Here is a 17,313-nt window from a genome sequence, read left to right on the forward strand (position 1 = left end):
TAGCCAATCGCCATGCTTCATCTTTGCCCCGCCCCCTTGGTGTCTCGCTTGAGGCCACGGGCGGCCATTTTGGCTCCGGGCGGAAGTGAAATTAAAACTGGTTGGTTTAAAGCCTAAAATTGAGAATCAAGACAACCCTTTATATCACCCCGACAAGCCTACATAGGTAACACCCGCCGAGCCGACGGGGCTGCTGGGAGCACAGAGGGACACGTTCGCCGCCGCCGCCCGCACTTAAGATGGCACCTGTCTGAGAGTCACCTGTGCGGCCGCTCTAGCTCGGTTCCGGGTTCATCGCCTCCGCCGTGGCGTCGGAGGGGAATGCAGGACCCGAGTCCCGTCCTGCTTCCGGGCCAGGCTCGGTGCTCTCTGGGGAAGCGGCCCTGAAGGCTGTGGGTGCTGGGGCCACGACCTCCACCGGAGGAGCCGAGGTGGCTGGTGTGGACCCGGGGCGAAGAGGGGACCGGAGCTCAGACCCTCGGCCTCCACCCCGCCGCCCTCCGCAGGTATCGTGGGAGCCCCCGGCAGCGCTCCCGGGGTCGGGGCCGGGCTGGGGCCGGGGAGCGGCCGGTGGGCGGGCGCGCGTCCGGTCCGCCCGCGGGGACGAGCTCGGCGCGGCCCGGGCTGCCGGTTGAGCTCTGCTCTCTTTCTCCTGTCAGCAGCAGCTCCTGCGGACTTGTTTTGGGGTGCCGTCTAGGCTGGGATTCTGGGGTGACCCCTGCCGAAGGAGGCCCTGACGACCGAGCTGTGGAGAGCCGGGGAGGATCGGTGCTTGCCTGGAGGTGTGCGAGGTGAGGGCCGGAGGCCGGGCGGGGGAAGGGGTGCGGGCCGCGGGGGGAAGGGCGCGGGTCGGGGAGAGCGCCGGGGTGCTGCGCTCCAGACAGGCGCCAGGTCGGCCCAGCCAGCTTCTGTCCTTGTGCTTGGTGCTTTAAGTTTAGCATCCTTACTGAACTTGGGGAGTGGTCGTGGCTGCTGTGCCTAGCTTACTGGAGTGCCAGTCCACAGACTTGTCTCTTAGCTGGAGTCACACTTAGTACTGTTGGCCCTTGGACACGTCATGCTCTTTTTTTTTTTTTTCTTATCAGTTAGCATTATTAAATTGAGTTCAGTATAGGTAATATAGATCGGCTGTAGGTAAAGGTGGCATTCGAGGCCTGAAGGTGAATACAGTGTATTCTTGGATCTCACAGCTGTGCATGCCAGTAGCTTTGAACTTTTAAGCCAAGGGAGTACCCTCTGGATGCTAACTCAAAGGAAGGTGGAAAATCAGTTTCCCAGTAACCTAAACAAGGCCTACGCATTCCACAGATGGCTTCCCCTGAGCTTCACCTGCTGCCTGTGGAAACCGCAGGGAAGAGGGGGATAGGTAAACAAGTTTTAAAAAGGGAAGACCATAGCACTCACACACTTAAGACACATTGCCAATATTTTATGGAGTGGAGATGTTAATTTCTGCAGGCTCTTTGCGGTTTGTACTTTGTACTTTTTGTTGTACCTTCTTGTAACCTAATTTTAGCAAGCAGCTAAAGTGTGCCTGTGTATGTGTTTGTTCTAAAAACAAGAGAAAGTGTTTGTTGAAATCCAAGTGTTCCTTACCATACATTTCAGATTATATTTTTATTATCTTTAGTCGTGCAAAGGAGCATTTTAAAATTATTTTAAGGCTCTATTTGTATCAGTAGCATTTGTGCCTTTTAAGAGCCGAGGTGTAATTCCACAATAAAATGTTTGCTGAGTCTGTGATCCATCCATAACAAGAGAACTATGTGTACATTTTTAGATACGGTTGTTGGTGAAGAATTAAAAATACTGCTCTCAATGTTCTTAAACTGCACTCATCAGCACAGCCTTTTATCTCCCCCTAAAAAAAGTTTGCCCTTGACTGATAATGTAACTTGCTGCTCCTTGAACTTGCTGCTCAGTTAGTCTCACATTGATGATATCTGCAAGTCTGTGAGCATTAACCCTGCTTCAAAACAAGATGATATCTACATCTCAAATTCTCTCAAATTGCTTTCCTCATTATTAATTTTTAAATATTGGGGGTCTTAGACCTAAAATATATTACTGTGGGAAAAAAGTTTTAATTCCTTCCTTACACTTCATGAAGAATTTTCATTCATTTGCAGACCACTCATACAAAGCCAGGAGTGGTTTCCACAAGGAATTGTTTTGTTGGTTAGTAATGGTGTATGAATTGGTAGAGCTATTGCTTGCCTCTGCTAACTGCCATTCATTTTTCTGTTTGAGTCCTGGTGACTGGTCTCTAATTTTGATTTGGAGCCAATATTGAAACATTGAAACTAAACTGTAGGGTGTTTTTTTTTTTCCCAAAAAAAGATATTCATTTACTTTTATTTCCTTATTCTTGGGTTTTTATTGCATGTTGACTTTTGAGAAGCTGTATTTTGTGGCTAAGTAAAAGACAATTAGGCTAGCTTCAGATAAACACTTTTGAGTAGCACTCCTGTAACTCATTCCTCTTGCCTGACTGGTTTTTCAGGCAGGAGTTGGATTTTTCTGATTAGGAAATGACAATTGATTGCAGAGAACATAGATCCAATTAAGCCATCTCAGGGAAGCAGCTGATTGTAACAGTGTCATGCAGAGAGGGAACTGATATGAAGCTGGGCTCTCCTCAGCCTTGAGGTGGAGAGTAGTGATGTGGTCAACTGACTTCCTATGTGTTTGCTATGTTTCTGGTTCGTATAACTCTGTATCATAGTATCCTACGGTGCTGCGGTGCTACTAATAGATAAAAGTCTATCTATTCAGATTTCTGGAGGAGACACTGATCTGGCCAGGTGACCTCTGCAGGTGGTCTCATGGGTAAGCCATGGTGGCTGACCTGGGAATTGACTGCCCTCTTGAGTGATTAAAACATGCTCAAGAAGGAGGGGAAATCCTGGAAAATGAGATGAAGAGCTAAGCATGAACCATGTTCTCTCTTAGAAGAAAATTAGGCTGAACTGACGACCAGTGCATCTCCAGATGAGGGAAATTAACAGTTGCTTTCCCCCCCCCACACACTGTTTTTATGTATAATCTCAATAGAAAGATAAATGTCTCCTTGAGGTATCTTGGCTGTTTTAGTACTGTTTTTGTTGTTGTTCTGCTTGTTATTCCTAGGAAAGGTAGCTGCTTAGTAGGTAGGAACTCAGCGGATTTATTACAAAGCAGAATTTGTTCTTCAGGAATATTCTCCATTTTGAAAAACTTAATTTTAGATAGCCTTAAACCTATACATGTTATACCCCTTATGTGGTGATGTATTTGGATCTGTGCTCACTAAAACCTGAGGTAGGTTTGTAGGGTTTTTGTTGTTGTTTTCTAGTCCTAGGGCTTGAAGGCCTAGGCACTGTCCCTGAGCTTCTTTGCTCAAGGCTTGCATTCTACGACTTTTTCTGTTTTATGTGATACTGAGGAATTGAACCTGTAACATCCTGGCAGACTTAGCTGCCAAATTGTTTTTGTAAAAATGCTTAACCTGCTCGACTACCTGCAAGCGGTTAGGACCATCTGCTTGTTTCATCCTTGTGATTTTTGACTGTGGGCGTTGTAAGGTGAAGTCATACAGAGACTTCACCTGCGTGTGGTGTTTACCTTTAAAAGCTTAGTCCCACTGCAGGTCAGGACTGCTCTCTATTAGCCCAAAGGTGGAGAGTAGCCTCTGTGCTGCTATTAAACTGACTCTTAGCATGGCTCACTGAGTGCTGGTGACTATTGTTTTGGGGGATTTGCCCCCCCCAAGTGGCTGAGATATTATAGAACCCAGGGTTTTATGCATGCAGGACAAGCACTCTACCACTAAGCCACATTCCCAGCTCTAGGTCTGTGTTTTGAATACCATTTCATGTAGGCAATCTAGAAGGAAGTTTACCAAAATGGGTGAAACATGCAAGGAGGGAAATAATGTATAATGATGATTTGGCTTACATTTGACTAAGACTACAGTCTTAGGAAAAACTTTTATAGACCCTCAATGAATTCTTGACAGTAGTATTCATAACTAGCACTTCCTATACTGCCAGGTATAGCTCTTTTTTGTTGTTTCTGTCCAACTTGAATTCAGTGCCTGAGCACTGTCCCTAACTTTAGTGTTCAAAGTTAGCACTCTGCCATGTAAGCCACAGCTCTGTTTCTAGCTTTTTGTTGGTTAATTGGAGAGAAGAGCCTCACTTCAAACCACAATCCTCAGATCCTTAGCCTCCTACAGCTAGGATTGCAGGTGTGAACTACTGGCTCCCAGTTTAAGAGCTTAAAAAAAAATGTTGTATTATGTTAAAGCCAAAACTGAAAACTAATTATCACAAATTTTCCAGAAATATGTTGTTTGGCCTGTGCAAGTCTTTTTTTTTAGTGGAGTCATAAATAATATAGAAATTCCCACATAAATCATCAAGCTCCAAGTTTCTCATGACAGTGATGGATGGATCCGCACACTGCTGCCCTCAGAGCACAAGCCCTATCCCTCTTGATGCCCACATACGCAGTAGGGCCCTTCCTGCTCTCCTAGCGGCTGCTGTGGTTCGGAGTACCACCAAACATGGTGAATTTGTATCACCGTTGTAAAGTGCAGTGCATTCATAAGGTAGAAGACCTGGGAGGTACAAGCAAGTGTGATCTTCCCTCCGTACATGTCATTCTTCCTTTGGCTTATTCTCTAGTTTTTGCATATACATATTTCCTTAAGCAGAACATAAAAATATGCAATTGTAATAGTTTTGACATAATCAGCCATCACCATATCAAAATAGCGAATATATCCATTCCCTCCAAGGTTCCCTCATACCCTTTACTCATTCTACCTGTGCCCTCTCTCTAGACAACCACTGATGGGCTTTCTGTGATATGGTAGTTAGGCTTTCTAGAATATCTATGTGTGTATGCATCTGTGTACATGCACATGTACTAGGGTTCAAAATTATAGTTTTGGAGTAACCCCCCTTTTTTTAATACCTTTAAAAAGTAGTGAGATTGCATTGTTTCTTCAGTGAGTTGTTTGTTCTGGGTTTTTGTTGTTTTTACAGTTCTGGGATGAGCCTGGGCCTCAGGCATTGATGGGTGTTCTACAGCTAAGCTACAGCCCTTTGCAGTTTTCTCTTCCTATCATTTTACTAGAATTTCAGTCTTTAACTCGGTTTACATAATCTTTCCATTTATTATTTTTCATCATTGTTAGGCATGTTACCCAATTTGTATTGTTTTGTTTTTCTCTTATAATTTTATTTTAGACATAGAAGTAGGTTTTTCTTAGTAAACCAAGATGAGTAAAGTAGGTCAGGAAGTATGAAAGTGAAAGATTGTGATTGGATTTGGAAGACAGCTAGCTGCATGTGACTATTTTGTAGCAACCATTTTCTTTATAGAGTTGTTAATAAGCATTGCTAACAACTTGCTTAGTATGTATCATTTTTATTGTCAGATGTCCTAATTATGAGGCTGAAGAAATGAGTAGGTTTGCATGTCGCTGTGTCTGGATATCTTAGGTATTTCTTGCTGCTCACGTTACAGATAGAGAATTAGTGTTTGAATCTGCTTTCCATTTTCCTTTTAGCTCTAGTTGGCTTTGAGGGCAAGCTGCAACACTGCCTCATCGCATAAGGGATGGGATCAGAGAACAGTGCATTGAAGAGCTCTACACTCAAAGAACCACCCTTCACCTTACCCTCCGGACTCGCTGTGTATCCAGCCATACTGCAAGATGGCAAAGTTGCTTCAGTTTTTGTGTATAAGAGAGAAAATGAAGACAAGGTTAATAAAGCTGCCAAGGTACTGAAATAAGTGACAGATTCATAGGACTTTTTACTGTCTTGTCTTCTGTTAAAAACGAAGTCAGTAAAGGTCAAAAAGGATATGGCTGTAAGAAATAGTATTTTATTATTTAGGTCTTACAAAAACACCATTGTCCTTACTTATTTTAGGAGTTTTAATAGGAAGAAAGAAGAGTATACCGTTAACAGAAAAGGTGGGCTTGAACTAGATGGCTCAAGAGCAGGTATTCAGTTGAGCATTTCAGTTTTCTAGGATTTGGAGTGTTGGAGAAGTTCTGGTAATGATAGTGCACTGATCTTAGGGAAATAGATTTTTTTCACTTGGAAGATTTTTGGAAGAGATCTACGCATGTGCAAGGCTGCCACTCATGGTTTTAAGTAAACATATGAGATGCGATGCACATGTCTGCAGCCTTAAATAGGAGTTTGTTGTGCAAAGGTCAGGGTAAGGACTCAAACAGTTTGACTGTACAGGTGCCTTTGTTTAGTTTGACCTGGCTTTGTGAGAGATCCTAGCCACAGCTGACCAATGATTTTCCCCAGGGGAGGAGTGGCTCTGTAAAGGTTCAAGGAGGAGATAGGACTTATGAGTGCCTCCCTATTCTTTTCCTGAGACATCATAATGCCCTAGAAAGAATTTTGAACCCACCTGTTAAATTTGATACTCCAGAAAAAGTGTTGCTTCTGGGCTGGGGTTCTTGTTCCTGTGCCCTACACAGGTTGGTAACTCATGGAGGTGTCATTTTCTCCTCAGGAAATAGCCTGGCCATTGCTACGCCTGGCCCACAGTATCAACATATTAGTGTGCGGACGCACTGGTAGGCCTAGTCACAGAAATAGCATGTACAGGGCCCAGTACTGCCAGAGAGAAAGGCACAAAAAATGATTCTGTCATGGAGTGTAGTTCAGCAAAGTAACGCCAAGTGTCTTAAAGACAAGTGGTTCATTAATACTTCATTGGATAGCAAGGTTAGTGGTTAGTCACTCACATCGTCTAAAACATTTCTAAAAAAAATAGTTATATAACAGTTTTTCAGTGTTTTCTATGGTAGAAATGCTTTGCTTAGGAGGAATTTAATATCTTTATTTTGTTAGACATTACTGCAAATCCCTGTGTGTGTGTGTCTGTGTGTGTCTGTGTGTGTCTGTGTGTGTGTGTGTGTGTGTGTGTGTGTCTGTCTGTCTGTCTGTCTGTCTGTCTGTCTGTCTTCTGTCTGTCTTCTGTCTGTCTCTGTCTGTCTCTCTGACTGTTTGACTGTGTCTGTCTCTGTGTCTCTGTACATATGTCTGGCTCTTGAGCTCTGGACCTGGGCTCTGTTGGTGAGCTTTATTGTCCAGGTTGAGCCCCAGCTCCACTGCTGATATGTTGGTGGTTAATTGGAGATCAGTCTCACAGGCTTTCCTGCCTGGGTTGATTTTGAACCACAATCCTCAGAGGTCAGCCTCCTCTGTATACAGGATTACAAGTGTGAGCCACCTGTGCCTGGTATTGTTTTTTTTTTTTTATGGCGTGTATACCCAAAAGACAAATAATTCATATACAATTTTAAAAGGAAAATCACAAATAACTACTTTTGATCTACGAAGGTTTCTGTATTGTGGGAACTGTAAAGCTTGTGAGTGAAGTTTTTTTTTTTTCCTCCCTCCACATCCATGGATACAATAGTTCATGCTTGTTTCTTTTTCAACCATCCTTTGACTTTGCAAACCTAGCATAAATCAGGGAAATTTGGAAAAGCAACAAGGTGATACATATTTTGAATATTTCTGATAATCTCTCAAACAATGGCCTTTAGTGTATTAAGTTCTAGGAATCTGATGTCCTGGATATCAGAAATTGGAAAACAGTGTAATTAGCTGACCCCACTCCATCCAGTTTGGGTTCCCTAAACTAGTTTTATTTTGTACTGGTATGGGAGCTTGAACTTAGGACCCCATACTTTTCTAGGCTTTCTTACTTCTCCCTGGCCCTCAACTACATGAGCCATACCTAAGCCCTCTTTCCTTTAATTATTTTTCAGATAAGGTCTCTCACTTTTGCCTACACTGGCCTCAGACTAGGATCCTCCTACCTGTACTTGCTGAGAGCTAGTCTCGCATGTGTAATCCCAGCTCCTTGGCAGGTGGAGGTAAATCATGGTTCAAAATCAGTCTAGGGCAAAAAAATTCTTAAGATCCCATCTCAAAAAACAAGTCAGGCATGATGGGGCTTTATACAAGTCAAATACCCTGAATTTGAATTCCAGTCCTACTAAAAAGCAAAAACAGTAGCAGATGTATGCTTGAGTCTCAAAAACTGTGTGTTTGATTATAGTTCATTTTATTTTGAATCCCTCAACTCAGATAGTATAATTTGCTCACTGGTGATTATGACTCATTTTAATCAGTAGCCTGCAAGGAATGATAAATTCTAAGTTAGAATTTGATTACTATAGTTTTCTATAATTTAAATGCTTAGTTAAGGCTTTGTGATAATTACAAGTTTATAAAAATAGTTCTTGAGAGTCTTGATACCAAGAATCCATAGTACTCTGTACATAGGTAGTTCGATGTTATGTAAGTAATCTGTTTGGTAGCCCAGAAGACATTGTATTCCTCTCCATCCTAGATTTACTCACATGTGCATACCCACACAGAAATTAGAGAAACCTAACACAGAAAAATCTTTTGTGAGCAAACTGTGATAAAAATTGCATAAAAAATAAGGTGTAGTGTCTTATCTATGCTTGTATTCTGAAAAGTTACTTTACAATGTCCAGTGCTACCTGCTTATTTGTGTAGAAGCCTGGTGTTATGTTAAAGGTTATGCTCTGAATACAATCAACAGTCTCTTCTCTATCTAATGAGTGAGTTACAAACCTCACCCCCCTCCAAGGGACCAGTGGATTGTATGATGTAGCTTTAAGGATAGACAGCTTTATCACATTCCAGCACTTTGAGGCTTGCTATAAAGAAAATGGTGGGGCTGGGAGGTTAGCCTAGTGGTAGAGTGCTTGCCTAGTATGCAGGAAGACCCAGGTTCGATTCCTTGGTACCACGTACATAGAAAAAGCTGGAAGTGGTAGGGTGGCTCAAGTGGTAGAGCTCTATTTTGATAAAGCCCAAGGACAGTGTTCAGATCCTGAGTGCAAGCCCAGGACTGGCAGAAAAAAAGAAAATGGTAAAATTATTATCTGGGGTGAGATAATAGATTATGGATTTCTCAGTTACTCTTGTCAATGTTCATAAAATGAAGCCTGTTTAGGAAATCTAGAGTTAATAGGACTGCAACAGAACCAAGGGAAGGAAAGAAACAACAGATTCAACCCCCAGATTTAGACACACAAAATTGATCTTTACTTGTTATCTATAGGTATTGTCTGTCTGCAAAGAAAACAGAGGAGATGAATACTTTGTTTTGGGTTTCTAAAAGTCACATATTCATGGTCAAGGGATTATGTACCATAATTGATTGAAATTCTGGAGAGAAACATTTAAAATCATGTGTATCTTAGTATTTTCTGTTTTGAGTGTATTATGGTAATTCATTTTACATAGAAACTTTATTACAATATATGTATACATATATTTATGAGGTTCTCAAGTAGCAGATTTTACTGTTGAAATATTTGAACAAGAAAGTGTGGTAATAACTTTCTTACATAATGAAATGATGAAAGTTCAAAAAGTACTTTGAAGTGATTAAACATTTGGTAGAAAGGCAAAAAGCAAAACAGGTAAATAGAATTAAGTAGAACAAGATAAACTAAATAGAACTAAATGCTTTATAATAATATCCGCATTTGTTGGTAGCATAGAAGCTGAAAAAAAATTTTTTTGTAGCTTTTCGAGGTTGAAAAAAACAGACCACTAAAACCATATGGCATTCAAAGCCAAAATGTTTATTCTGTTTGGAGTTCACTGAACACTAAATTTAAGTGTATGCCAAATTTACATATTCAGCCATTATAATTTTTTATGGTCCAGTTTTTTCCCCCTTTAGGTACTTCAGTTACCTACAGTAGGACTTTTGTTGCCTTACAGGTTCAGGAACTACTCTACCCTTTCCTGGAATAATCTGTTCAGATCTCAGTTCATTTCTTAAAACTTCACTGTGCTGGTTAGGGTTTACTTTTGTGCATGCTTTGCATGCTTGCTGGTTCAGGGATTTGAGAATTTGTGACTTGGAAAAAATCAGGGCCTTTCCCCCTTCCCAGCTTTCTTCGGTCTGGTCTGCCTAAGTTCCTTCTATAATTCTTCTGGCCAAAAAGATAAGATTTTTAGTGCAATCTTTTTTGTGTGTGTGGTGCCAGGATGTGTCTTGAACTTAGGGTCTTGTGTCCTTGCTTCTTCACTACTGGCACTCTACTTGAGCCTACCTCAGTCCAGCTTTTTGCTGGTTAATTGGAGAAGGACCCTCACAGACTTCTGTCCAAGCTGACTTCCAATCAAGATTCTGTGGTGTCAGCCTGTGAGTAGCTAGGATTATAGACATAATCTGCCAGCACGCAGCAGTTATGCTGCTAGTTTACATTTCCAGCAGCAACTAGGGTGACAAGTGCCTGACCAGCTTCTTCCATTGAGGTGGAGTCCTCCAAAATTTTGTAGGAGTTGAGATCCTCTAGATCTCAGCCTCCTGAGTAGCTGGGATTACAAGTGTGAGCCATTTGTGCCTTGCACTTTCATTTACTTTTAAGATTTCTCATGTAGTTTTCTCTGGCTCTTTGTTCAGAGTATGTGACAGTATAGTTGAGAGGTCCAGGAGCTAATACTGCTATAAGGAACAGGAAGTCTCTGTACAGTAGTAGCTCATTTTTGTGATTTGAGGAGAGATAGAAAGCTTGGACTTAAATATAAATCAATACTTCTTGACTTTTACTACAATACATAAGAAATGTATTATTTTGATTTTCAGTCAGTAAGTTCATCAGGTCTTGTGTTTGTATTTTTAAGCACTTAAAGACACTCCGTCACCCTTGCTTGCTGAGATTTTTATCTTGTACCGTGGAAGCAGATGGCATTCATCTTGTCACTGAGCGAGTACAGCCTCTGGAAGTAGCCTTGGAAACATTGTCTTCTGCAGAGGTCTGTGCTGGAATCTATGACATATTATTGGCTCTTATCTTCCTTCATGACAGAGTAAGTAACCTGTACATTCCATGTCTAGAGTTCAAGTAGACTGGGGGGGTGATATAGGCTGCAGTTCTTGTAAACTGATATGTGTGAAATTGATGCATATGTAATTTATAAGAGGAAAATAAAAAGCAATGGAAAAGGACAAGTGAAGCTCCAGATATTTTTGGAAATCACAACTAAATCTCTGTCCCCGGGCATTTAAGTAAGTTTAGTTTTTATACTTACCTCTGATTTTGAGTTTTGGATAAGTCTTTTATCTAAAAATGGATGGTCTTTGTTAAGACAAACATTAAATGTTCTGTTTGCAGAAATTTTGCCCCATTTTAGAGTTTGAATAAAGAAATGACTATTTCTTAGAAGGAAATAGTTTATACATATCCCCACCCATCCAAGTGGGTGGAGCTGCTGGAGAGAGAGCCTTAAAACCCCCAAATGTTTAACTCTGGTGATGTCTTCAATTATGCTATGATAGTTCCTATGTTTACTTGGTCTATATTGGACCTACAGTTCTTTTTTTTTTTTGAATGTTTAAGGAGTTGTACAAGGGGATTAACCATTCAGTTGTAAATACAATACTTCTGATCACTTATGCCCCAATTTCTTAATCATATTTGCATTCTGAAACATTAAAGTCTTTGGCAATTGTCCAAGATTTTGAAAACACCAGTCACAGATTAAGTATACTTGCATTTGACCCACCTTAATGAATGTTTTTAAGGTTTTTTTTTCAATTAATGAGGGACAGAATCCTCAAATATCATGTAGAATGTATAGTCTCCTGAAAATGCTTTTATAGACTATTTTAATAACAGGAGAGATACCTTCTCTGAGAAATACCTTCTTTGTTGGAAAATGTGTATGCACATGTAAAACATTGGTATTGTTTGAAAGTGTATCTAGGGACAGGAAAATCTCTCTCCATCCTTGAATCTAATTCTTTTATCTGGGGGCAACTGTGGTGATCAGTGATTACAGAAATGGTCTTTGTGTGTGTGTGAAAAGCAAATATTTACTTGCTTCTTTTCTTTTTCCTTAAATAAAGACATAATTACTGTGCTAAGCCTCCTTTGACTATATGTCACTATCCTGTGTAAAAACCCATATGCATAGCTACGTACCCTTGGCTCATGCTTGTAATCCTAGCTACTCAGGAGGCCGAGATCTGAGGATTACAGTTCCAAGCCAGCTTGGGCCATAAGTGACCTTGTGGCTCAAGTGGTAGAATAGCCTTTAGCAAAAGAAGCTCATGGACAGAATCCAGGCCAACCTTTCAAGACCCAAGACTGGCAATAAATAAATAAATAAATAAATAAATAAATAAAATACACATTTGCTCAAATGGGTGGAATGGTTTAAGTGTTCTTTCTTTTGCAAAATGATTTCTGGTTTGGAAAGTTAAGTACCTAAACTCTGTTCTCATTTTCTCCTACTGTACTATATATATATATATGTTATATATATAATATATATATAACATATATATAAACTTATATATATATAACATATATATATAAAACTTTAAAATTGACTCTTCTGTGGTCTGTGGGATATTTGTGGTGGTCCTTATCATTCCATTTTCCTCTTCTTTAGGCAGAATTTTTTTTAATGCCTACTGACAAGATTTCAGGTGAAGTGGATCTGGGTTCGTGATAGAATGTAGGTGAGAAAGAATGTAGAGGAGAAATTAATACAGTAACCTATGGGAGCAAGGATAAATTTTATCCTTAAAGACAATAGAAGCACATGGTATAGGGTGTGAAGGCTTGTGAGTTTATGTTTAAGGACAGGTACATTTCCTGGCTCCTGCAGAAATGCAGAGTGATTCTGTCTGCAGTGGCTTTCATGTGTTCATTAACCTGTCTTACCAGGCAGCAGAAATACTAGAAGCCTTTTCATTGTATTTTCCTTTCTAACCTCCTTTAGCTTGTTGTTTCTTAAAACATGATTTCATTTATGATGCCACATGTGGGAAGGTTTGTCATAATCTTTTTTAGTGGTTTGTGTTTAGTTTTTTAAAACTTTAAATCTTGGAGTAGCAGTCACCTTCTTGGTTTATTTCCTCCTAGGGGCACCTGACACACAACAACGTCTGCTTATCATCTGTGTTCGTGAGTGAAGATGGGCACTGGAAACTGGGAGGAATGGAAACTGTTTGTAAAACTTCTCAGGCCACACCAGAGGTAAGCCAGGTGTGCTTTCTCTTCATTCCCAGCCATGGATGGCATCTCACTGTGTGCTTCATGCCTAGCCAGCGTCCTTCAGCACTAATACAGTCTCAAAACTTCTTGTCTGTGCCTGTGTATACACAGGAGTTCTGTGTATATTTCTTTCTTGTTACTTTGTTCATGAGAAACCTGAGACTAAGAAGTAAAATGGCATGCTCAGATATTTTCAGGAAATGCCCTGCCTCTCCATTCCTTCTAGAATCATCTCATACTTACTTTGGTCATACCATTTAATGATAAATATTAATGTTATGTGTCTTCTTTCCCAGTGGTTGAGTTTCTTGAGGGTGTGATAATATTTTGCTTCCCTCCCCCCCCCCTCCAGTCCTGGGGCTTGAACTCTGGGCCTGAGCACTGTCCTTGGGCTTTCTTCAAGGCTAGTGCTTTACCACTTGAGCCGCAGCACCACTGCTGGCTTTTTTTTCCATATATTTTTTATTGTAATTAATTGAAGGGTTACATTATATTCACCATATAGAAGGTGCATTACTTCACAAACATTGATACCTTTTCTCATGTCTTGGTCCCCATTTCCCCCACCCCCCACTTCTGGTTTTTTCTATGTATGTGCTACTGAGGAATGAAGCCAAGTCTTCATGCATGTTAGGCAAGCACTCTACCACTAGGCCAAACTCCCTCTGTGACTACTTCTGCCCCCATTAAGATTTTTTTCTCTGAATTCACCGCCAGTCTACTAACGCCATGTAGTCCTTTCTATGAGATGTAGTCCATAGAATTCAGTCATGATATATGAGACTCTTCCTTCCCAGTCTCTTCCCCAGCCTGCCTTCGATTATGTTCTCCCACTGCCATCTGGTTCTGTTCTTTTCCACTAAACTCCACTCTTTCCAAATCTGCTGCTGTTTATTTTCTTCTTTCTTTGGTGTTGTTCTGTGGCTGGCATACTTTCCTTCTTCTGGGCCCCCTGGAAAACATTAACTGAGGCCGCTTCTGAATCCTTAGACCTTCAGTGATTTTTCTACCCATCAAGATTAGTCATTCCTTCTGTGCTTCAGAACACTTACTGAAATTTTTAGTTTGCCATTTGGGTTATGAGCATATGGGTTGAATTCAAAGAATCTGTTGTCATTTCATATTCTTAGTGTCTGAATAGTTTTGAACAGCTTACATGTCCAAAATACTAATCTTTGAATAGGTAGGCCAGTCTGTAGATGGTGGTTTCGTCTGTATAAGTTCTCAACTTTTTCATCTCATGTGATAAGACTTGAGATTCACTTAATGTGGTGAGAAAATTAATAATAGATTTGTTTGTGCTGAAAAGCTTTTAATTTTGAAATGAGTATTATGTCTTTTCTGGGCTGGTTTTGAATTTGTAGCTTCAAGTGATCATCCTGCCCCAATCACCTGAGTTGCTAGGATTATAGGCAGTTATAACTGCTATTGGCTGACAATCTTACAACTTCCCCCTTCCTCTGTCCTGGGGTTTTATTTAACTCAGGGACTCCCACCCTTACTAGGCAGGCATTCTATGGCTGAGCGTGGTTCTAGCCCCCTTTTGGTACTGGTATTCTTTTTTTTTTTTTTTTTGAAATAGGATCTTGCTTTTTCTCTTGGCCTTTACCACTGTGCTCCTAGTCTTCATTTTTTAGTAATGGGCATGATGTCAGGGACTTGTGCTGGTTCAACTTACTTGCTCATTGCTCATGCCTGGCCCTCTACTAGTTGAGCCATGCCTCCACCTAGGCTTTCCTTTCCTTTTACCCAGTCTTGGGCTTGACCTCAGGGTCTGGGCACTGTCCCTGACATTTTTATGCTCAAGGATAACACTCTACTACTTGAGTCATAGCTCCAGTTTTAACTTTTTAATAGTTAATTGGAGATAAGTCTCATGTACTTTCCTATTGGGGCTGGCTTTGAACCATGATCCTCATATCTCAGTAGCTTCTGAGTAGCTAAGATTATAGGTATAAGCCACTGGCATCCAGCTATCCTGGTTTCTTGTTGGTTAACTGAAGATGGATGGAGTCTCACAGATTTTTCTACTTGGACTGACTTCTGATAGCCTCCAGGTTTCATCTTCCTTCATAGCAAGAATTACAGGCATGAGCCACTGCCTGAGTAGCTTTGTTCCTATTTTACTCTTTCCACAGGACGAGGATGACAGGTGTGTGCCCCCATGCCCAGCTTTTTCCATTGAGATGGAGTCTCGCAAACACTTTCACACAGACTTACTTGATCCTTCCAATCTCAGCCTCCTGAATAGCTAGGAGTACTGTTATCCTACATGAAAACCTTATGCTATACCATATACTATTTAAATTTTCATTTAAAGATTTTAAGATTATATATTTAATATATGATGTAAAAGTTTCATTGCTGCTGTTCCTATTGCTTATGCTTTTATAACATGAAAGATGGCAGTTCACCAAACATGATTGAATTATTTCTCTTATTTCTGTCTAGTTTCTGAGGAGTATTCATTCAGTAAGAGATGCAGCATCCATCCCTCCTGAAGAGATGGTAAGATCATACCCTTCAGATGTGGAGAAGCCTTTGTGCAACTAAGCTTAAAACTTTAAAAACTTTCCTCTGCTTATTCCTTTCTTCATTAAATTGTACACTGCCTCATAATATCTCCAGCTTTGAAAAGCTGCTGAGATTAATCTTAGCACCACAGCCAGGGAGATAGCTTACAAGTTAAAAAAATACATATATCCCTGTGATCTGTGTCTACAGTAGAGACAGCCTTGTACAAAGGGTGTCTCATCCATTGTGGAAGTCATTGTTCTTTGCTGGAAGCTGTCATTGTCAGACAGGTAGAGACCTAAGCCTTTGCTTTATATTGCCTCAGTCATTCATTCATCTGCCTTGCTAGACATTACTTAGAGTTCCATGATTATATCATTAACACAGTAAAAAGGATTTTAAGCTGGGTACTGGTGGCTCAGGCTTATAAATCTTAGGAGCTCAGGAGGCTAAGATCTGAGGATCATGGCTTGAAGCCAGCCCAGGCAGAAAAGTTGATGAGACTCTTATCTCCAAATAACTAACAGAAAAACAAAACAGAACTACCAGAAGTGGTGCTGTGGCTTGAAGTGGTAGAGTGCTAGCCATGAGAGAAAAGCTCAGTGTCAATGCCTAGGTCGTGAGTTCAAGTCACATGACAGCACCCCTCTCCAAAAAGAATAGGATACTTTCTCCTTTTTTTTAACAAAAGCAGATGCTCTCCCTCTGAGTTTTTTCTTATAATCTCTACCAAATACATATTTAGTGTGTTTTGGTTTCTTCAGAACCTCAGGCTTGTTAGGCAGATGCTCTACCTCTCAAGAGCTATGTTAAGATCTTGTGTTTTGCTTAGAGATGACTGTAAGGCTTCCTGCCTATATTGTTTCTTACCTAGCTGAGATAACAGGCACATTTTAGCACTCCTGGCATATTCATTGAGATGGCTTCTCCATAGCTTTTCACCCTAGCATTCTTGATCTCCGCCTCCTGTGTAACTAGGATTATAGGCTTGAGCCACTGCATCTAGCCTGAAAAATCTTTGATCATTCCACTCATTAGTAGAGTTTTGAGACAGACGTGTTATTTTATTATATATAAAATTTCCAGGGTACAGGGTACTAATTTAGTACAGTGTAGTAAAGCCTCTAAATTAGTTTATGAGATTATACGTTAGTAAATTTGAACATGGGAGAAAGTGCTTCAGAGAAAGTTTGAAGTGTCTTATAAGTTCTAGTTGTAACTGTATTCACTGCTTTTAGTCTCCAGAATTCACAACTCTTCCGGAGTCCCATGGACATGCTCGGGACGCCTATGCGTTTGGAACATTGGTGGAAAGCTTGCTCACTATCTTAAATGAGCAGGGTGAGTTGGAGTTAAGAGTATTTCATCCGTAGACTAAGTAGAAAGCGGATCCACACAAGGTCTCTGTGGAATCCAAAGAACTGCTTTCTGAGCATAGGAAGGAATTAGGTGCTCACCACGTGTCTTGTCTAGGATGATAACAGCATTGAGGATAAGTGTGGGTCCCATTCATTTGAACAGCACAAAGATTTTGTCTCAACTAGGACTGTCACTGTAGTGTATACTTGTCATCTTAATTGTAATATTATTCAAAGACTCAGTTCCTGTTGGACTATCCAATAAGTAAATGTCAGTAATGATTAAGATATAACAATCTGAACAATAGAGATCAGTATGTTTTCTTTTATTGCCTTTAATCGTTCTACTTTCTT

At 40.6% G+C, this 17,313-nt stretch overlaps 1 protein-coding gene across 4 annotated transcripts in view; it reads left to right on the top strand.

Annotated features, from left to right (window-relative positions):
* Positions 1 to 5,561: 5,561 nt before the first annotated feature.
* The window catches only part of Scyl3 (SCY1 like pseudokinase 3), a 43,551-nt gene continuing 31,799 nt past the window's right edge, over positions 5,562 to 17,313 (top strand). For all 4 annotated transcript variants that reach the window (XR_016536841.1, XM_090340487.1, XM_090340486.1 and 1 more), the window contains exons 1-5: positions 5,562 to 5,772; positions 10,707 to 10,892; positions 12,956 to 13,069; positions 15,539 to 15,595; positions 16,840 to 16,942. Coding sequence is in view for 3 of the 4 variants with exons in the window: in XM_090340487.1 (XP_090196613.1) it covers positions 5,608 to 5,772; positions 10,707 to 10,892; positions 12,956 to 13,069; positions 15,539 to 15,595; positions 16,840 to 16,942 (625 nt within the window). In the remaining variant the exon portion in view is untranslated. The remainder of the gene's footprint in view (positions 5,773 to 10,706; positions 10,893 to 12,955; positions 13,070 to 15,538; positions 15,596 to 16,839; positions 16,943 to 17,313) is intronic.

This window comes from Megascapheus bottae, chromosome 10 (genome assembly GCF_031878675.1).
Source record: "Megascapheus bottae isolate mThoBot1 chromosome 10, mThoBot2.hap1, whole genome shotgun sequence".
In the NCBI taxonomy this organism is placed as follows: domain Eukaryota; kingdom Metazoa; phylum Chordata; class Mammalia; order Rodentia; family Geomyidae; genus Megascapheus; species Megascapheus bottae.